This window comes from Bubalus kerabau, chromosome 1 (assembly GCF_029407905.1).
Source record: "Bubalus kerabau isolate K-KA32 ecotype Philippines breed swamp buffalo chromosome 1, PCC_UOA_SB_1v2, whole genome shotgun sequence".
Taxonomy (NCBI): Eukaryota; Metazoa; Chordata; class Mammalia; order Artiodactyla; family Bovidae; genus Bubalus; species Bubalus kerabau.
This window is the reverse complement of record NC_073624.1, coordinates 152,425,828-152,445,902: the sequence shown is the minus strand read 5'-3', so window position 1 is coordinate 152,445,902 and position 20,075 is coordinate 152,425,828. Positions and strand designations below refer to the sequence as shown.

General features: G+C 38.2%; 1 protein-coding gene across 3 annotated transcripts in view; it reads right to left on the bottom strand.

Moving 5' to 3' along the window:
* Positions 1-20,075, bottom strand: part of FAM149B1 (family with sequence similarity 149 member B1) — a 50,030-nt gene that overhangs the window by 4,148 nt on the left and 25,807 nt on the right. For 2 of the 3 annotated variants that reach the window (XM_055535632.1, XM_055535651.1), the window contains 7 exons: positions 18,517-18,681; positions 14,965-15,152; positions 6,410-6,534; positions 4,787-4,893; positions 1,939-2,163; positions 440-563; positions 80-202 (listed from right to left, as the gene is read on the bottom strand). In XM_055535632.1, the coding sequence (XP_055391607.1) occupies positions 80-202; positions 440-563; positions 1,939-2,163; positions 4,787-4,893; positions 6,410-6,534; positions 14,965-15,152; positions 18,517-18,681 (1,057 nt within the window). The remainder of the gene's footprint in view (positions 1-79; positions 203-439; positions 564-1,938; positions 2,164-4,786; positions 4,894-6,409; positions 6,535-14,964; positions 15,153-18,516; positions 18,682-20,075) is intronic. The other variant, XM_055535642.1, reaches the window with a different exon arrangement.

Genomic DNA, 20,075 nt, shown 5'->3' with positions numbered 1-20,075 from the left:
TAAAGCCTTAAGCCTGCCAAACTAGTTTTTTTTCCCATTTCCTCAGCTATCAGACAATAGAGTAAGTATGTCACTCTACCAAAAATGACTGAGTTGTATTGGGCCTGGAGAAAAAGTCAGGTAGCAGGAGCTTCTCCTGGGGCTGCTGGTTAGGCTCATCCACCACTGCACTTCGAGCTCGACTGGAATCTCGATGGGTTTTCTGCAGAAGGGATAAGAATTACAGAAACAGTTAATTTATAGTGGAGCTGTGTGTGTCCAGTATCAGCCCTAACAGGTATCGTAATTGCAGGCCAAGCAGCTCCAATTCCATTGTCAAATTAGAATTCAGTTTGTACTTTTGACAAAATACACAAGTCAAGACCAGAGCACAGATCCTGCAGAATTACTGGCCATGAGGTTTTATAAACATTGGAAAGGCAATAGGAAGGAGACATACCGTTTGCCTTTGTGGCCCCACCGTGCTCAAGTGATCTGCTTCAGCTGTCCCAATAGGTGGCAGCAGATTATTTCGACTCAGCGGCAGTGGTGAGGGAGAGGAGAGCGAGTCGGCCGCCACAGGGCTGCAGATCCCACCAGCAAAAACCAAGATATGAAAGCATAAAATTATAACAATATAAACAAATTGGTTAGAATCAAATACATTGAACAGATGAGTTTAATATCCATGCACAGAAAGCTTTAAGCTGCCTACACTTTTAAATGAAGCGATCTCAAAGGATTTTGGAGAATGAAAATTTTGGGCTTTCTTCATACTATTTTCTTATTTTTTGTTGAAACGTCATCCTGAGTGCACAGCAGAATTTGACCCTTTCTCCCACAAAGAACTGGAATAAAACAATTTTCCCTATCCTGGGTTGTTTTTTTCTGACAAATTCATAGATTTGTAATTTCACATCTGATGAAACTCACAGTTCTGGGCCTTCTGGTTGTCCACTAAAAATTATAATTCCCAGGTACGGATCCTAAACTTTTATTTCCTTCCAAAGGATTTGGAGCAGTTACAGTATTACTCATGCCCAAGACAGTAATTAAAGCTGAACGATACTTTTCACATCCCAGAAAAAAACAAAGCAACTTATTTTTCCACATTGGGAAAAAAAGCATTGTCAGAGGGATGAGAGATTAATTTTACATCAAAACCACTCATACCCAAGTGAATGTATAGCTCTATTGGTATAGATAATATACCAATAGAGTCAAAATTAAGAAATGTTGGGAGAGAAGTATAGTGACATATGCTTCATTCAGAGGCTGAATTCAAAACGCTGAATTCAGTTATGGTGTTATTAATTCCTACCCTTGGTCATAGTCTTAGAAATCAACCCTCATAAGATGTTTTTTAAATTAACAACTAATGGAAGGATTTTATTTTAAAAACTTGGAGTCTTTTGCACAATGAGGTGGGAAAAGGGAAGAGGACATGTTTACTGTTATTTCCTAAGATGTGCCAAGGGACATTTTTTCCCTGGTGTACAGGCAGCTACTTATCTGAGATTTACGAAGTTTTCATTGTCAGTGAAATAAGTAAATCCTATTGGTATGGAAAAATATTAAAGGAGATTTAATCATCATTTGGGGGAAGAATTTTATGAGCATGTTCCCACTAAGGAAAATGTTTTAATAAAAATATATATAGAATGTCTTCTATTCCTTTGATGAGTTCTGTTGGAATATTCTAGCCAACATTTTATTTGTGGAAATATGTTTAGCTAAATCAGAAGGAAGATAAGTATAATCAGAAGATAAGTATATTTTATTCAAATATAACTCCATTTTTTTCTGTATTAGATTTAAACCAGTGTACAACTCATCATAAGAATATGTAGTGATTACTGCCTAGGCATATATTTCAATCTTATCTTTAAATTCATTCTATATGTAAAATTCTTCATTAGTTTTACCACAGATTCCAGAAATTCTGCTTTTGAAACCTACACTCGGGATCCTCTGCATATTTCGTCCATAAGTCTTGGTGTTCCAGCGCGTGAATGGCTTGTGCTGATGGGATGAAGGGTACGTGGTGGGGGGTTGCGTCTCCTGGCGGACTGCACTGTATATGACAGAAATGATGTACTAAGCTTCAGGGCTCGATTTGGCCAATTTCGAGTTGAAAAGATGGTACTGGACCCAGGTCTCATAAGTAGCTTGTCATCAAGATCTCTAGTGGCCAAATATCAGAAACCCACAGTGAGATCAAGACGGCTCTGTACAGGGAGACAGAACTCAAGGGTAAAAAGCCTTAAACTTTCAACTACATTCAAGGGAGAGAAAGGCAAAGAGAAAACAATCAATAAATAACCTAGTTTTAGATGTCATATAATCTATCTCAGGAATGAGAATGTGTACCTGAAAGAAGGACATCATTTCAGTCTTACACATGATTTACTAGAATGGAGACTTGGGAAAGCAAGTACTTTATTCACCTGCCATCAGAGTCACTTCTTCAGTTACTGGTAAAGGCTAACCTGCAGTGTAGCTACTCCAAAGTGCTTCCCAGAAGTTTGCCTCAGGGAATGAGCTTCCTACCATGTTGGAGGCATTCTTTTTGCTGAAGGCATGTCATCAGAAAGACTTAGTTGAAAGGCCAGTATTGCTGCTTAGTAGTGGTGTGGCACTAGTGTGGCTCCCACTGCAGAGATTAAAATGCTGAGCTAGTTAAAGCCCTCGGGTAGGGGTTCCTTAGAAAAAGCTGGGAACAGGCAAAGGGTTCAGAGCTTTGTGCAGCCCAGGTCAGTAGATCCCCATTTGCGTAAACAACTGTGAAATATAATACTCTTTTGTAAGTCCTCTGGTAAATAAAATACCATATTCAACAGTTCAGTAGCTTAAACTCTGCCCCACAGATTCAGGTGCTTCGTTTTTGTGTTTTAAGCAGATGAGAGACCGTTTGATTTTATTGTAAGGTACCTAAGAGATAGTATTTACGCTGTGATATGGAGGGAAAGTGGAAGAACACTCTGCCACAGGCTTTGGCTTTCATCACGTTCTTCAAGCTTTCAGGCAACTTTGGTATCCTCTAGCACAAACTATGCCTCAGAGTTTGGAGAACTTAGAAGGAAAAACGCCCATCACAGAATAGGGCTAAACCTTGAGCATTACTTGTAAGAGATCTTTCTGGTCTTGCCTCCCTAACCACTCACTTAAGCCCTTTGTTTACACAGCCTACCTGCTTTCTAATTATAGGAGTTTAGGCCTTAGCTGCTCTTGATTCATCTTTATTTTTCCTCTGGACTACTCACTCATAAGTGGATTTATCACCTCCACACTTATAGATCAGTCTCCAAATCTGACCTCTTCTATACGGCCCATCATTGTAAACTCAACAGACCCTACAGTCATCTCCCCTGTCCCCAAACTGTCTTCCCTTGAGCTTGAAATCTGAGTTCACCTTTATTCCTGTTTTTTATAGAATCTGATTTCTTTTATGATAACTCTTAAACTATTTTATTACTTTTTTAGTCTTGGCTACATCTTGAGAACAGACCCATAGCTGCCTGAATTCCTGCATTAGATTCCTTTACCTTTAGTTCCTCCTCCTTTAATCCAATCTATGTTCTACTGCTGTGAAATCTTTCAAATTCCTGATTTAAATTGATGTTCTCCAGAGCTGACTCATACACTGCTGGGTGGGAATGTAAAATTGTACAATTCTTTTGAAAAAATTTTATGAAAGTTTATTATAAGATTAAACATATCCTTTCACTTCTGTATATTGATAAATGAGACCATATGTCCACAAAAAAGACCAGTATAAGAATATGTGTAGTGCCTTCTATATATAACAGCCCCAACCTAAAAAATAGCCCGTGTTCATTAACAGAAGAATGGATAAATAAGTTGTGGTATATTATTAGAATACTAGTTGGCAGTAAAGGAGAAGGCAATGGCACCCCACTCCAATACTCTTGCCTGGAAAATCCCATGGATGGAGGAGCCTGGAAGGCTGCAGTCCATGGGGTCGCTAAGAGTCGGACACAACTGAGTGACTTCACTTTCACTTTTCACTTTCATGCATTGGAGAAGGAAATGGCAACCCACTCCAGTGTTCTTGCCTGGAGAATCCCAGGGACGGGGGAGCCTGGTGGGCTGCCATCTATGGGGTCACACAGAATCGGACACGACTGAAGCGACTTAGCAGCAGCAGTTGGCAGTAAAAGAGAATCACATGCAACATGAATGGATCTCAGAAACAAGACATTCAAAACCCTCCACTGTCTGGTTCCAAAGTTCTTTAATTCCAGTCTCTGCTTTCCCACTAATCACACCAGTGGTCTTTAATCAGAACATTGAAGTTCTAACCTATTGCCTCCTATTCTACTATAGCAAAAAACGATCTGCTTTCTCTTCTAAATATTTGTATTTTCCTGTCTCCAAACCTTTCCCCACATCATTTTTCATATCTAGAATAGCCTTGCTACTCTTCTCTGCTTATCCAAACTTCCATCTTACAAGGACACATTTAAAACCTGAACTTCCCACCAAAATGCTTCCCTTCTTTGGGACTGCCATAGTGTTCACTCACTTGAAGTACACACACTTGGTACTCAGCCACAGGAATGCCCTATATGGTTAGGCCTCTTTTTAGTTGTGTGTCTTCTCACCAGTTATTTTATCAGCTCCTTGAAGTTGGAGACCATTTTCCTTATATGTTTTTACTCCCCACATGTCTCTGGTTGCTTGGTAGGTACTCAATACATGCATGTTGATTGACTTGACTTTGCTTTCCTTTTATTTTTTAGTGATCTACTTAAACTCTATAGTCGAAAAATTTTATACTTCTTACAGGAGCTTGTCCATTAGAGAGAGATTTCTTGGCTGTAGAGGCATCCCATGAACCAAGAGACCATTCACATTTGGCTGATGACCACTTGCTGCTTGACAGAGACTCATCTACATATCAAAAGAAGATGTTTCTCATTGGTTGGTGAAGATACCAGCTTAGTTTCCCAACTTTGCCAAAAGTTAATATTTCCAAATTAGATCATTTATATATTTTTTTCTCCTATGCCTTAACTTTTGTAGTATCTTGGCCAGTATCCCAGCTGGGGCCCCAAGTCCACTGTTAAGATGATAAGATCAGAGTCATCCTCTTCATTTCTGAATGGGGAAGCCTGATCAACTTATGTGAAAGCAATTAATAGCCAGTCTCATAGGGGAGAGAGAACCTTTATTATTATTTACATTACATTAGAAAAAACAACATGGAACAAAAATGGGAAGAATAAGGGTAAACTCTAGTATATAATCTCTTTTACCATCACATAATCCTGTGCTCTGCTAATGCTTTCTCTGCTACACCTGGAGCCGTCAGCTCTCAATAATAAGCTCAAATCTAAAGACTATTAGAAGGAGTTAATCTTATTTGTTCTAATGTCGGCAGGATTTAGTCTTGCATGGACTGCCACTGCCACCTTAGTGTCCTCTGTTTATTTTCTCTCTTAGGTAATCAATTCAGGGCCCTTTCTGGTTAGCTCCTCCTCTCCCAAGTAGGAATTTTTCTCCTACTTTCTCTCTAGAATATTTGGATTATTGCTTCTCCTTCCTTTGGTCATCAACAACTAGAAATGTGTATGTTAACTTTTCAGAGCTTGGGCTACTTAAACCATAAGCAGACCAGTTTGACATATAGAAGTATTTTATTATTGTCACAGGAATATTAGATTACCTGGGTCATCCTCCAGTGTGATAAGATATGGGCCTTGCTGAGTTTATTTTTTAATTGAAGTATAATTGATGTACAGTATAAGTTACAGGTATGTATAGTATAGTTATGTACAAGCTGAATTTACTTTTAAATAACCATTTAAAAAATATAGCTGCACAATATCTGGCCAGTATACCAACAAAGCAAACACTAGATCAGGCTCATCAACCTGCAAGAAATGGCCATCTTTATATGCTTAAGACTTTTTTGAAACCATTTTCTCCTCCCTTTGGTTTGCCTTTTACACCTGGGTAATGATTGGTAAACCTCCAAAAGCAAAAAAGTTAACAGATTCAAATATAAAAAATAAAAACCAGGTAGGTCAAGATAACAGAAAAAAAGAGGGAAGAAGTCAAAAAGAAATTCAAAAGATATAATGTTAAGGCCATAGAAAATCTGACATTGGCCCCTCATTTCATTATATATTTCATTCTTCCCAAAGCTGCCTGGAGCTGACCATATAATTGAATCTCAATTGCACAGCTTATAGATACCTTTTCAAAAGAGCTGAAAATTACTTATCAACTCTAACTTGCTGTTTTTTCAAAATGAAACTTTTGCAAGGAGTCGCTGGATTACTATGAAAACACATAAGTTTAATGGAAAAAAAAGTCATAGTGACACAGTTAAGGCAAATAACTGAGCAGACTTCTCTATAAGAACAGGCCTAGGCTCTCCTGTACATTCCCCTGTGGGACTTACCGGATTTGAGGTGATAGACAGCACCTTAGACTGTGGCACTCGAGGTAAGACCAAAGGTTGTAGTTCACTCAGCACACAGGGGCTTTGTGAAGCTGGTCTGGTGATTGCAACATTACTCTCATCATCTGAGCAAAGGAATAGAATCTATTATCCATGGATATCTTCAGACCCACAGCACCAGTACTGTGAAAAAAAATCTCCCCTGAGAATTCATAATCTCAAGCTAGGCTTCACTAATCTTTATAACCCAGTTTCACACCACCTGCATGGTTCCAAAAAACCCTTTAAACCATGAATTTATTTTAAAGTGGTTTCTCAGGCTGGTGATGCCTGTTGGTTCCTGGAAGAATGAAAAGCAAAGATTACTAGAGCAAAGCTATCTAATGCGACATTTGGAGATTGAAGGAAATGTTCTACATATGCACTCTCCAGGATAGTGGCCTCCAGCCACATGTGGCTATAGAGGATTTAAAATCTGGCTAGTGTGGGGCCTAGTAAAACTTACAAGCTATTGCAGAGTAAAAGAAACCATAAACAAAACGAAAAGACAACCTGCAGAATGAGAGTAAGTGTTCGCAAATGACATGACTTAATTTCCTCAATATACAAACAGCTCATATAGCTCAACAAAAAACAACCCTATCCAAAAATTGGCAGAAGACCTAAGTAGATATTTCTTTAAAGAAGACATACAGATGGCCGGCCAATGGGCACAAGAACAGATGCTCAACACTGCTAATTATTAGAAGAAATGCAAATCAAAACAATGAGGTACCAACTCACATGAGTCAGAATAGCCATCATTAAAAAGTATACAAATAACACATGCTAAAGAAAGTTAAGAAAAAAGGGAACCCTCCTACACTGCTGGTGGGAATATAAGCTCGTGTAGCCACTGTAGAAAACAGTATGGAGGTTCCTTAGAAAACTAAAAATAAAGTTACCATATGATCCAGCAATCCCATTCCTGGGCATATACTTGGACAAAACTATAATTCAGAAAGACGCATGTACCCCAGTGTCCATAGCACCACAAGGGCCAATACATGGAAACAACCTAAATGTCCACTGATAGATGAATGGATAAAGGTGTGTGTGTGTGTGTGTGTATGTATATGTATGTATGTGTATGGAATACTACTCAGCCATAAAAGAATGGAATAATGCCATTTGCAAAAACATGGATGCAATGAGATTATTATACTAAGTGAAGTAAGTCAAAGAAAGGCAAATATCACATGATATCATTTGTAGACTCTATGACACAAACCTATTTGTGAAACAAAAAATTATGGACATAGAGAACAGACTGGTTTCTAAGGGGGAGGAGGTTGAAGGAAGGATGGAGTGGTAGATTGGGGTTAGCACATGTAGGCTTCTATCGAATGGACTAAAAAAAACAAGGTCATACGTATAGCACAGAACTATATTCAGTATCCTGTAGTAAACCATAATGGAGAAGAATATTAAGATATGTATATATGGATGACTGAATCACTGCTGTACAACAGTAATTAACACAACCATTGTAAATCAACTATACTTCAATTAAAAAAAATTTAGTGTGATTGAGAATGGAATTTTAAAATTACCTAATTGTAATTAATTAAAATTTTAAATAGCCACATGACCAGTGAAACTTCATACCCATTACCACTGCCAGTTTTTGTGGCAGCGTTAATTATATATGTCTTTGGAGAAGATATATACTGAGTGTATAATAGTGTCACATCTATATCCACTTGCATACATATTGTTTATGGCTGCTTTCAAGGGCAGAGTTAAGTAGTTGCAACAGATTGGATGGCTGGCAAAGGCTAAAATATTTACTGCCTGGTTCTTTATACACAAACTTTGCTGACCCCTATTTTAGGACATTTCAGTCAACCCACCAAACCAGTCAGAGATCCTCTAGCTCCATTTTAAAATTACTTTCTTCTTTTTTTCAAACTTAAAGTTTCACAATAACCTAAATTTATGGATACACAGAAAAATAAGTGGTGTTTAGCATATTTGAAACGTTGTGCATGAAGTATTAGTTACTTGGGCTGCCATTAAATGCCAGAGACTGGGTGGCTTAAACAACAGAAATTAATTTTCTCACAGTTCTGGAGCCTCAAAGTCCATGATCAAGGTGCTGTTGGGGTTGGTTTATAGTGTGACCTCTCTTCCTGGCTCCTAGGCACAGCTGCCTTTTCGCTTTGTCTTTGTTTGCATGACCTTTGCTCTTTGCATGCATAGAAAGAAGTCTAATGTCTCTTCCTTTTCTTAAGGATACCAACCCTAAAGGATTAGGGTCTCACCATTCCGACCTCATTTAACCTTAATTATCTCTCTAAAGGCCATATTGCCAAACATAACCACATTGGGTGTTAGGCCTTTTGGATTTTAAGGGGAACACAATTCAGTCCATAACACATGGATAAACCATTTGTTTATCCATCAGTTGATGGATGTTTAGGTTGCTTCCACTTTTTTGACTCTTATGAATAATGCTGCTATCAGCATTCATGCAAGGCTTTTGTGTGGCTATATTTCACTTCTCTAGGTTATATACCTTTGAGTAGAATTGCTGGGACATGTGGTAATTTAACTTTTTGAGGAACTGCCAAACTGGTTCCACAGTGACTGTACCACTTTGCATTCCCACCATTAATTTACAAGCATTCCAGTTTCACATCCTCATCAATACTTGTTACTGTCCTTTTTTAATCTTAAATACAGTCGCACTAGTGGGTATGAAGTGGTGTCTCATTGTGGTTTTGGTTATTTGATTCCCCTAATGAATAATGATTTTGAACATCTTTTCATGTACTTATTGGCTATTTGTATATCTTCTTTGGAGAAACTGCTCTTTGAGTTATTTGCTGATTAATTGGATTGTTTTTTTCTTTTGTTTTTTGGTTGTAGTTCTTTATATATTGTGGATACTAGATTCTTATTAGGTGTATGGTTTACATAGATTTCCTCCCATTTTGTAGGCTGTCTTTTCACTTTCTTGATAATGTCCCTTGATACACCCTAAAGTATTTTATTTTGGTGAAGTCCAATTTTATCTGTTTTTTCTTTGGTTGTATGTGGTCTTGGTGTCAGATGACATCTAAGAATCAGCTGCCAAATCCAAGCTCATTGAGATTTACTCCAATGTTTTCTCCTAAGTTTTATGCAGCTCTGAAGTGTGTTCCTTTGGTCTATTTTGAGTTGATATTTTTTATATGATGTGAAGTAATGGTCCAACTTCATTCTTTTGCAGTTGTCCCAGCACCATTTCCTTTTTTTTCCCCATCTGAATTTTTTTTTTTTTTTGGATTGACTGAGTTGATTTACAATATTCAGTAAGTTTCAGGTATACAACATAGTGGTTTACAATTTTAAAAGGTTATACTCCATTTATAGTTATGATAAAAATATTGGCTATGTTCCCTGCCAGCATCATTTCTTAAAGAGACTCTTCTTCCCCCATAGGCTTGGCTCCCTTGTTGAAAATCAACTGACCATAGATGTGTGGGTTTATTTATGGACTTTTTATTCTATTCCATGGATCAATATATGTCCTTATGCCAGTACTACACTGTTTTGATCACTGTAGCTTTGTATTATCTTTTAAAATCAAGAAGTGTGAATCCTCCAAATTTGTTCTTTTTCAATATTGTTTTGGATATTCAGGATATCTTGCATTCCTATATGAATTATCTCTGCCTTTTAAAAAAGGCAGCTGGAATTTTGATAAAGTTGCACTCAGGCTGTATATCTATTCAGGGAGACTGCCATCTTAACAATACTCAGTCTTCCGATACATAAGCAGAGCCTGTCTTTCCATTTCTTTGTGTGTGTGTGCCCACTCAGTCAAGTCCAACTCTTTGCAACCCCGTGGACTGTAGGCTGCCAAGCTCCTCTGTCTATGGAATTTTCTACACAGGAATACTGGAGTGGGTTGCCATTTCCTACTCCAGGGGATCTTCCAGACCCAGGAATTGAACCTGCATCTCTTGCATCTCCTGTATTGGCAGGCAGATTCTCTACCACTGCACTGCCTGGGAAGCCCCTTCCATTTCTTTCAGTTCAGTTCAGTCACTCAGTTGTGTCTGACTTTTTGCGACCCCACAGACTGCAGCATGCCAGGCTTCCCTGTCTATCAACAACTCCTGGAGCTTACTCAAACTCATGTCCATCAAGTTAGTGATGCCATTCAACCATCTCATCCTCTGTTGTCCCCTTCTCTTCCCACCTTCAACCTTTCCCAGCATCAGGGTCTTTTCCAATGAGTCAGTTCTTTGCATCAGGTGGCCAAAATATTGGAGTTTCAGCTTCAGCATCAGTCCTTCCAATGAATATTCAGGACTGATTTCCTTTAGGACTGACTGGTTGGATCTCCATGCAGTCCAAAGGACTCTCAAGAGTCTTCTCCAAACCACAGTTCAGAAGCATCAATTCTTCGGCACTCAGCTTTCTTTATAGTCCAACTCTCAAATCCATACATGACTACTGGAAAAACCACAGCTTTGACTAGATGGACCTTTGTTGGCAAAGTAATGTCTCTGCTTTTTAGTATGCTGTTGAGGTTGGTCATAGCTTTTCTTCCAAGGATCAAGTGCCTTTTAATTTCATGGCTGTAGTTACCATCTGCAGTGATTTTGAAGCCCAAGAAAATAAAGTCTCTCACTGTTTCCATTGTTTCCCTATCTGTTTGCCATGAAGTGATGGGACCAGATACCGTGATCTTATTAGTTTTCTGAATGTTGAGTTTTAAGCCAGGTTTTTCACTCTCTTCTTTCATCAAGAGGCTCTTTAGTTCTTCTTCTCTTTCTGCCGTAAGGGTGGTGTCATCTGTATCAGTTCAGTTCAGTGCAGTTGCTCAGTCATATCTGACTCTTTGCGACCCCATGATCCGCAACACGCCAGGCCTCCCTGTCCATCACCAACTCCTGGAGTTCACCCAAACCCATGTCCATTGAGTCGGTGATGCCATCCAACCATCTCATCCTCTGTCGTCCCCATCTTCTGCCCTCAATCTTTCCCAGCAACAGGGTCTTTTCAAATGAGTCAGCTCTTCGCATCAGGTGGCCAAAGTATTGGAGGTTCAGCTTCAACATCAGTCCTACCAGTGAACACCCAGGACTGATCTCCTTTATCTGCATATCTGAGTTTATTGATATTTCTCCTGGCAATCCTGATTCCAGCTTGTGCTTCATCCAGCCCGGCATTTCACATGATGTACTCTGCATATAAGTTAAATAAGCAGGGTGACGTATTGTCACCCAAGGGTGACAGCCTTGATGTACTCCTTTCCTAATTTGGAACTAGTCCATTGTTCCATGTCTGGTTCTAACTGTTGCTTCTTGACCTGCATAACATTTCTCAGGAGGCAGGTCAGGTCGTCTGGTATTCCCATATTTCCACGGTATGTTGTGATCCACACATTCAAAGGCTTGGGTGTAGTGAATAAAGCATGTTTTTCTGGAATTCTCTTTGCTTTTTCTATGATCCAACTGATTTTGGCTATTTCATCTCTGGTTCCTCTGACTTTTCTAAAACCAGCTTGAACATCTGCAAGTTCACAGTTCACAAACTGTTGAAACCTAGCTTGGAGAATTTTGAGCATTACTTTGCTAGCATGTGAGATGAGTGCTATTGTGCTGTAGTTTGAGCATTCTTTGGCATTGCCTTTCTTTGGGATTGGAATGAAAACTGACCTTTTCCAGTCCTGTGGCCACTGCTGAGTTTTCCATATTTGTTGGCATATTGAGTGCAGCACTTTCACAACATCATCTTTTAGGATCGGAAATAGCTCAACTGGAATTCCATCACCTCTACTAGCTTTGTTTATAGTGATGCTTCCTAAGGCCCACTTGACTTCACATTTCAGGATGTCTGGCTCTAGGTGAGTGATCATATCATCATGGTTATCTGAGTCATGAAGATCTTTTTTGTACAGTTCTTCTGTGTATTCTTGCCACCTGTTCTTAATACCGTCTGCTTCTGTTAGGTGCATACCATTTCTGTCCTTTATTGAGCCCATCTTTTCATGAAATGTTCCCTTGTTATCTCTAATTTTCTTGAAGAGATCTCTAGTCTTTCCCATTCTATTGTTTCCCTCTATTTCTTTGCATTGATCACTGAGGAAGGCTTTCTTTAGGCCTTACCTATTTTCTTTCAATGTTCTGTAGTATTCTCTGTAGAAGTCCTATACTTCCTTGGTTCAGTTTATTCCTAAGTATTTTATTCTTTTTGATACTAGGTAAATAAATTGTTTCCTTAATTTTATTTTTGATTGTTCATTGATAGAAGCTGGAAGAATTTTGAGAAGCATGATAGAGAAGTCACAATTACCTTGAATAGACTTAGGAGAAATTTGGATTTGGAGGGTGCTGTAGGGAGGGGAAAGCTTAGAAAGAAATGAGGAACATATTAGAAACTGGAAGAAGGGAGAACATATTAGAAACTGGAAGAAAGGAGATGCTTGTTATTTTGTGACACAAGTTTAGAGAAATGGTCTTTTATGGTCATGTGGACAGCTGAACTTTCAAAGTGATGATTTTGGTTATATAGCTATGGAGATTTCCTAGCAAAGTGTTAAAGGTGAAGCCTGATTTTTTTTCTTGCTGCTTATGATAAGACACGAGATGAGAGAAATTGAGGGGAAAACTATTAAACATAAAGAAAACAGGACTCAATGATTTTGAGAATTTTCAATCTCTCTAGATTCAAAAGATTCCAAATAAAGGAAGGCTATCAGGCCCCCAAAATTCTACTGGCAGGACACAACCTAATAAAATTACTTAGCTAGGAAGATACCTTTCATGTTAACAGGATGACTCAGAGGGTGAAATCAAGAGCTTAGAGGGGAGAGCAGAGAGCTAAGAGGATTATTTCCAGGCCTTGAAACTTGATGAAGGAATCCCGAATATTTTCACAGGTGGATTTCAGAATTGCTAGGGATCCCTTCCCCACCCCAGCCTTTAACTGGAGTGTCTATAATGGTTATCCTTTTCCTGGCACACTACTATATGTTGGGTTTGTTGGGGTCAAATATCAATAATTTGTCTCTAGGAACAGAATGGCTGGATTAAATAGTTAGATGTTTATGTACCTCTGTATTTACTTTCACAGGGCTATAGAATAGAAATGAATTGTGCCCCCAATAACTTCACTTGCCCTGTATTACATCCAGGAACTTCATTCTTACCTGATTCAAAAATGTTTGGAGCTGACGCTCCATCATTCCAAGAATGATTCTCTTGGAAACCTTTAAAGAGAGTTGAATGTACTTTGCATGTGGGAGCACATGACTCACTGGTGGCCAGTGGGAGGACTGTAGTGGACAAATTCCAATGTGCCCCCCACCCAGCCCATGATTCTCATCTCTGGTATTCACACCTTTGTGTAACCCCCTCCCTTGGAGTGTGGGCAGGACCTGTGACTTGCTTCAAACCAATAGATGATGGTAAAGGTGATGGAATGTCACCCCCTTGATTATGTTACATAATCTGTCTTGCTAGTAGATTAGCTCTCAGTCTTTCTTACTGAGAAAGCTTTGGAGAAGTAAGCTACCATGACTACTACAGCTACAAGAAACTGGATGCTTCCAAAAACATGAGCCGCAACATGAGAACCAGCTCTGACCAACACCCTGATTGCAGCCTTGTGAGATCGTAAGTAAAGGACTAGCTGGCTATTATTGGACTTCTGACTCACAGATCTGTGAGATAATAAATGTGTATTGTTTGAAGCTGCTAAGTTTGTGTTAATCCTTTTGTGCAACATAGAAAACCAATGCAGACAATTGTTAAGACATTAAATATACATTTGACCATATACTCTGATAGTTCCACTCCTAGAAATCTACCCAAGAGAAAAGGAAATATATGTCAAAATGTATGTCTTGTACCCTAGTGTTCATAAAAGCACTAATAGACCAAAAATGAAAATAGTCCAAACATCCAACAACAGATAAATGGATAAACAAGTTGTGGAACAGTGGAATACTACTCAGCAATAAAAGGAATAAATTATTGACACATGGATGACTCTCAGAATGATTTATACTGGGAGAAAGAAGATGATAAAAAAAGTCAATACAACATGATTCCATTTAAGCAGATAAGTTTTCACTTCAGGATAGTGAGTTGGGCAAGCGTAGGAGGGAGGGAGTACAAGGTCATGAACTTTTGCGGGTAATGGATATGTTCACTATATTGACTACCATAGTTTCATGGCTGTATATACATAAATCAACTTATTATATACTTTAAGTTTTACTGGTTTGTTGTAAATCAGTTCTTCAATAAAGTGGTTTTTAAAATGTATTTGTGACTTGCACATGTTTTTTTTTTCTCACAAATAATTACATTCAAAAAGAAAGCTCAATCTCTAGTCATAATAGACTAGGCCTCATTACTCATCCAGTCATTCCCAAATATTGTCCAACTATCTGTTAGTTTCTGTAAGAAATAAAAATATGATTCTTTTGTACTATTAAGTATGTAATCTAATAGACTGGTTAGGGTTTGGAAGTCTTAATTATTTTTTTATATTGTTTTCACAAAGAGCCTTACCAGAAGCAAATTCCTCCCAGTGAGTACGTGTCAGCTGCTCCATACAGCTTAGGACCTTGCTCCACACATCGTCAAACACATAAGCAAGGACATCCTCTTTCATGCAGTAAAATGGAGCAATGGGCGGATACCCTAATTTCTGTTTCTCTGTAGCTGCTTCTGATTTCTTTCCATGAAACTCCTCTTCCCTGTAACAGAAACAAGAGGGAAAGATTTCATGGTTCTTCTTCACTGAGTGTTCACTACTGTCTTTTGTGCTGCTTAGGAATGTGATCTGTGCTTCTCCCCCCTAAATCTGACACCCCTCCCCGACCCTTGACATATGTAGCACAGATATTAAGTTCTCTTGTGAGCTAAGGAAGTTTTCAACAGAGGAGACTCTGCATTTTCCTTTTTAGCCCCATTCCACCCCCTATTCTGGCAAAAAATAGAACAAGAAAAAGAAGGGTGAGAATCATTGTACTTTTTTTAGCTTTAAACAGATGGCACTGTCAGTTGAGCAACAAGCAAGCTATGACTTGAACACAGAAATAATCTTTTTCTTGTAACTAGATAACATTTAGATTATATTAATGTGGCACACTGAATGGTGTAACTGATTAGCTGCATAGTTATTTGAGGCAGTGATTCATTAGGGAAATAGTCCACATAGATTATTATATTGTATACTTTTACTAACCTAAATAAACATTTGGTAATTGATTGTAAAGGAAAAAGAGGGAAACCCAACAGCATAGGAAGCTACTCAGGCTCTTCTGGAATCTGTATCTATAATTCACAAACTCCCAGTTAGGCAAGGCTATCTCTTCTCTGGCAGTGAGTATCAATAGCACAAATAGATTTCTAGGGGAAGAAAATCTGGCTGATGTGCTTATCTGTGACAGTATAAACTAAGACAAAGCAAATTGTGGAACTGACTTGGGTAACAGTGAAAGTTACTCCTAGGGTAACAAAGTACTCAAGAATGAAATAGGAAACTAGGCTGGAAAGAAGGATGCTAAGATTTAAGCAGGACAGCCAGACTCTCTTTGCTTCTCCTTTCCAAAGGAAAAGCTAGCCTGGCATTAAGTGGTGGAGGAGGCTGTGTGTGTGTCAGTTGCTCAAGTCGAGTCCGACTGCAACCCCATGGACTATCGCTTGCCAGGCTCCTCTGTCCATGGGATTCTCCAGGCAAGAATACTGGAGTGGGTTGCCATTTCCTTCTCCAGGGGATCTTGACCCAGGGATGAAACCCAGGTTTCCTGCATTGTAGGCAGATTCTTTACCATCTAAGCCACCAGGGAAGCTGATTAGTATTAACTGTATTTCAATTTATATTTCTTTTAAGAGGAGATAACATAGCCATATGATGAAAATTCAGATTGCTTAGAAGAAAATATATACATGTACTGAAAAATAAGTTTCCTATATCTCTACCCCAGTCCTCATTCCCAGAAGCAAACATACATAAGTCCAGAGAAAGTTCCATTATACACTCTACTGCACCTTGCTCATCCAATTATCAATGTATCCTGGCCTATGACCCCTATCAATATATATAAATCTGCCTCTTTAAAAAAATAACTGCAGAGTATTCCATTGGATATACCATAATATATGTAGCCAGGCAGCTGTTGATCAACTAACTTTTTGCTTTTATAATCAATACCACAATATATTTCTAGAGATATTCCTTATGTATTAGGTTACAGCCCAATAAACTAACAAAAATGTAAGTAAAAAATGCATTTAATACACCTAACATTATAGCTTAGCCTAGCCTCCTTAAATGTGCTCAGAAGACAAATTAGCATACAGCTGGGCAAAATTATCTAACACAAAGCCTATTTTATAATAAAGTGTTAAATATCCCACGTAATGTATTTCATACTCTACTGAAAGTGAAAAGCAATGGTTTATGGGTATAAAATGGCTGTAAGTGTGTTGGTTGTTTACCCTCATGATGGTGTGTCTGACTGGGAGCTGCAGCTTGCTGCCACTGCGCAGCATCCTGAGAGAGTGTCATACTGCTTATTGCTAGTCCAGGAAAAGATAGAAATTCCAATGGACAGTTGCTATTCAATGTGTATCACTTCTATACCATTGTAAATCAGGAATTCATAAGTCAACTCATCTTAAGTTGGGGACTGTATGTATGTAGTTCTTTGGCTACATAGGTATCTTATTTGTAGGGTAGATTCCTATCAATAGATTATTGAGTCAAAAGGTATGTGCATTTCAATTTAAAGAGGAGGTATAATTCTCCAGTAGTGAAAGAATATGCCAATTTCTCATTCAAGGAATAATAAAAATTTCTTCATCTTTTGTCTTTTGACAGTCTGTCAGGTAAAAGAGTACTCATGATAATTTTGATTTGCATGTCTGAATGAGACTGAGTTTCATTTCATATATTTAAGATCCATTTTCTTATAATGTGAACTCTGCCATGTTCTTTGTTTTGTCCTTAATTTTTTCCTTATTGATATACATGTTAAGGAAATTAAGCCTCTGTGCATGCATTAACTGCAAATATTTTTGCCAGTTTGTCTTCTGACTTTATGAATTTTTTATGCAGAAATTTTATTTTAAGTAGTTATTTTTAAATGACCTGTAGATTTTAAGCTGTAGTTAGAAAGGCCTTCCCTATTCCCAAACTATTAAAAATAAATCTTTCATATCTTATTTTCTTTCAGACTTACATGATTTCATTCATGACATCTTAGTATCTCAGTGGTATCTCTAAAGAGAAGACTGCCTTCCTAAAAATCTTCCCTGTATTACTTGAAAATTCATTTGAGTTTGAGTCATGAACATCACGTTTTGGAGTAGTTAAATCAGCTTTATTTAAAGCTAAAATGAAGGGAAAAGACCTTTGAGGAAAAAGGAGGAGAAAAAACAGATAATTTGACTCAGGCCAGATGAAGTGAAAGGGAAGGGGGAAATCTCTGGAAAATCAAAAGAGCATACATACGATTCTCTTGGAACAATTAGCTAACTCATTGGTGCTATGTATAGAAATCTGAGTTATGTCTACCTGAGCCTAGGACTGTATACATTGAACATAAAAGTCAGCATGGCTCAATAGGAAATAAGGGAAGAAAAGTCCAGAATCATGTGACACTAACTAGACCTAACCACAGCCTCATAGCCTGAAATTCTCACTTCCACATGTGCTACTGTGACTATCATTCTGAACTTCTAAAGGCTTAGAGGAATAGTTTAAGAGGTTAATATTTCAGGGATGCAGCATGGAACAGTAAGAGAGCCTGGATTTAGAATAAGATGAATACAGTTTCCATGAATTACTGGTGATAACTGACAAAAGAAAAATCAAATTATCTGGTGAAAAAATTAATTCATTTAAAACTGTTTAAATCCCAGGAAGAGGCAAATGACATGTGCAGGAAAAAACAATTTTTATCAATTAAGTATATGAATGCTGGATAACTGAGAAGTAATAGAACATAAATAACATAAATTTAATTATAGATAATACTGGTGGCATACTTTAGAAAAATAGATACTAATACACAAAACAGGGGAGTAAAAAAGTTTAAAAGATATAATACTCACATATCTGTATGGTCAAATGCTAGGTATTCCTCTATTATTCCCTCAGAAAATATTATACAGTCTTCTTCTCTTTCCATAGAACATAAACAAGGGGATTTGGCAATGGAAGATGCTTTAGGACCATATGAAGATGAAAAATGTAACTTCTTTCCCCTAATGCCAAATCTGGGAGAGGGGAAAAACAGTAATTATGTTCAACATAAACAGTTCTCACAGGAACTCATTCATACAAGTTTCAGCTCAAAGTCCCTTCCCCTGACGACACCTTCCTGGGCTACTCTAAACCTTAATACCTATTATTTCTCAGAACAGGAATAAATATGAGCCACACACCCACTCTACGTAGGTGTATTATGCACCTAATACTGAAGCAGTTGCATACTACTTGCTATCTTTTCAGATGCAACGGCTATGGCTATAAAATAAGCTTTTTTAAATCTAAGAATATTTACATTCATGTTCAACTCTTTGAAGTACCTCAGATTATAGGTTTATTTCAGTAACTTCACTGTTGTTGAAAATGCATGCACATTATTGTGCAACAGACCTCTTGAACTTATATTGCAAAACTGAAACTCTGGTATCCCTTAAACACTAACTGCCCCTTCCCCTTCCTCTCCTCCTTTGGGCAACTATACTTCTACTTTCTGTTTCTATGATTGGACTACTTTAGATACTACATATGGGTGGAATCATATTGTATTTGTCCTTCTGTGACTAGCTTATTTCACTTATTAAATAATACTTTCAAGGCTCATCAATCCATATTATAGCATGTAACAGGATTTCCTTCTATAATATTCCATTGCATGTATATAAATTTTCTTTATCCATTCATCTGTGATGACCATCTGGGTTGTTTCCACCTCTTGGCTATTGTGATTAATGCTTCAATGAATATTGGTGTGCAAATATCTCTTTGAGATCCTCCTCTGAATTTTTTTTTGGATATACACCTGAGTGGGATTGCTGGTTCATATAGTAATTCTATTTTTAGTGTTTTAAGAAGCCTCCATACTGTTTTCCAAGAGACAACAGGAGACTTCTCTGTAGCTCAAACGGTAAAGAATCTGCCTGCGAGGCAGGAAACCAGGGTTCAGTCGCTGGGTTGGGAAGTTCCTTGGGAGGAGGGAATGGCAATCCACTCCAGTATTCTTGCCTGGAGAATTTCATGGACAGAGAAGCCTGGCGGGCTACAGTCTGTGGGCTCACAAAGAGTCAGACACGACTGAGCACCTAACACAGCCCACACTGTTTTCCTTAGTGGCTATACTGTTTTACACTCCATTCCCCCCAACAGTTCACAAAGGTTCCAATTTTTTATCTACATTTTTGCCAAAAGTTGTTGCTTTCTGTTCTCTAGATACTGGCCACCCTGATGATGGGTGGTGGTGGTTTAGTCACAAAGTTGTGTCTGACTCTTGCGACCCCATGGATTTGTAGCCCACCTGACTCCTCTGTCCATGAGATTTTCCAGGCAAGAATACTGGAGTGGGTTGCCATTTCCTTCTCCAGAAGATCTTCCTGACCCAGGGACCAAACCAGCATCTCCTGCTTTG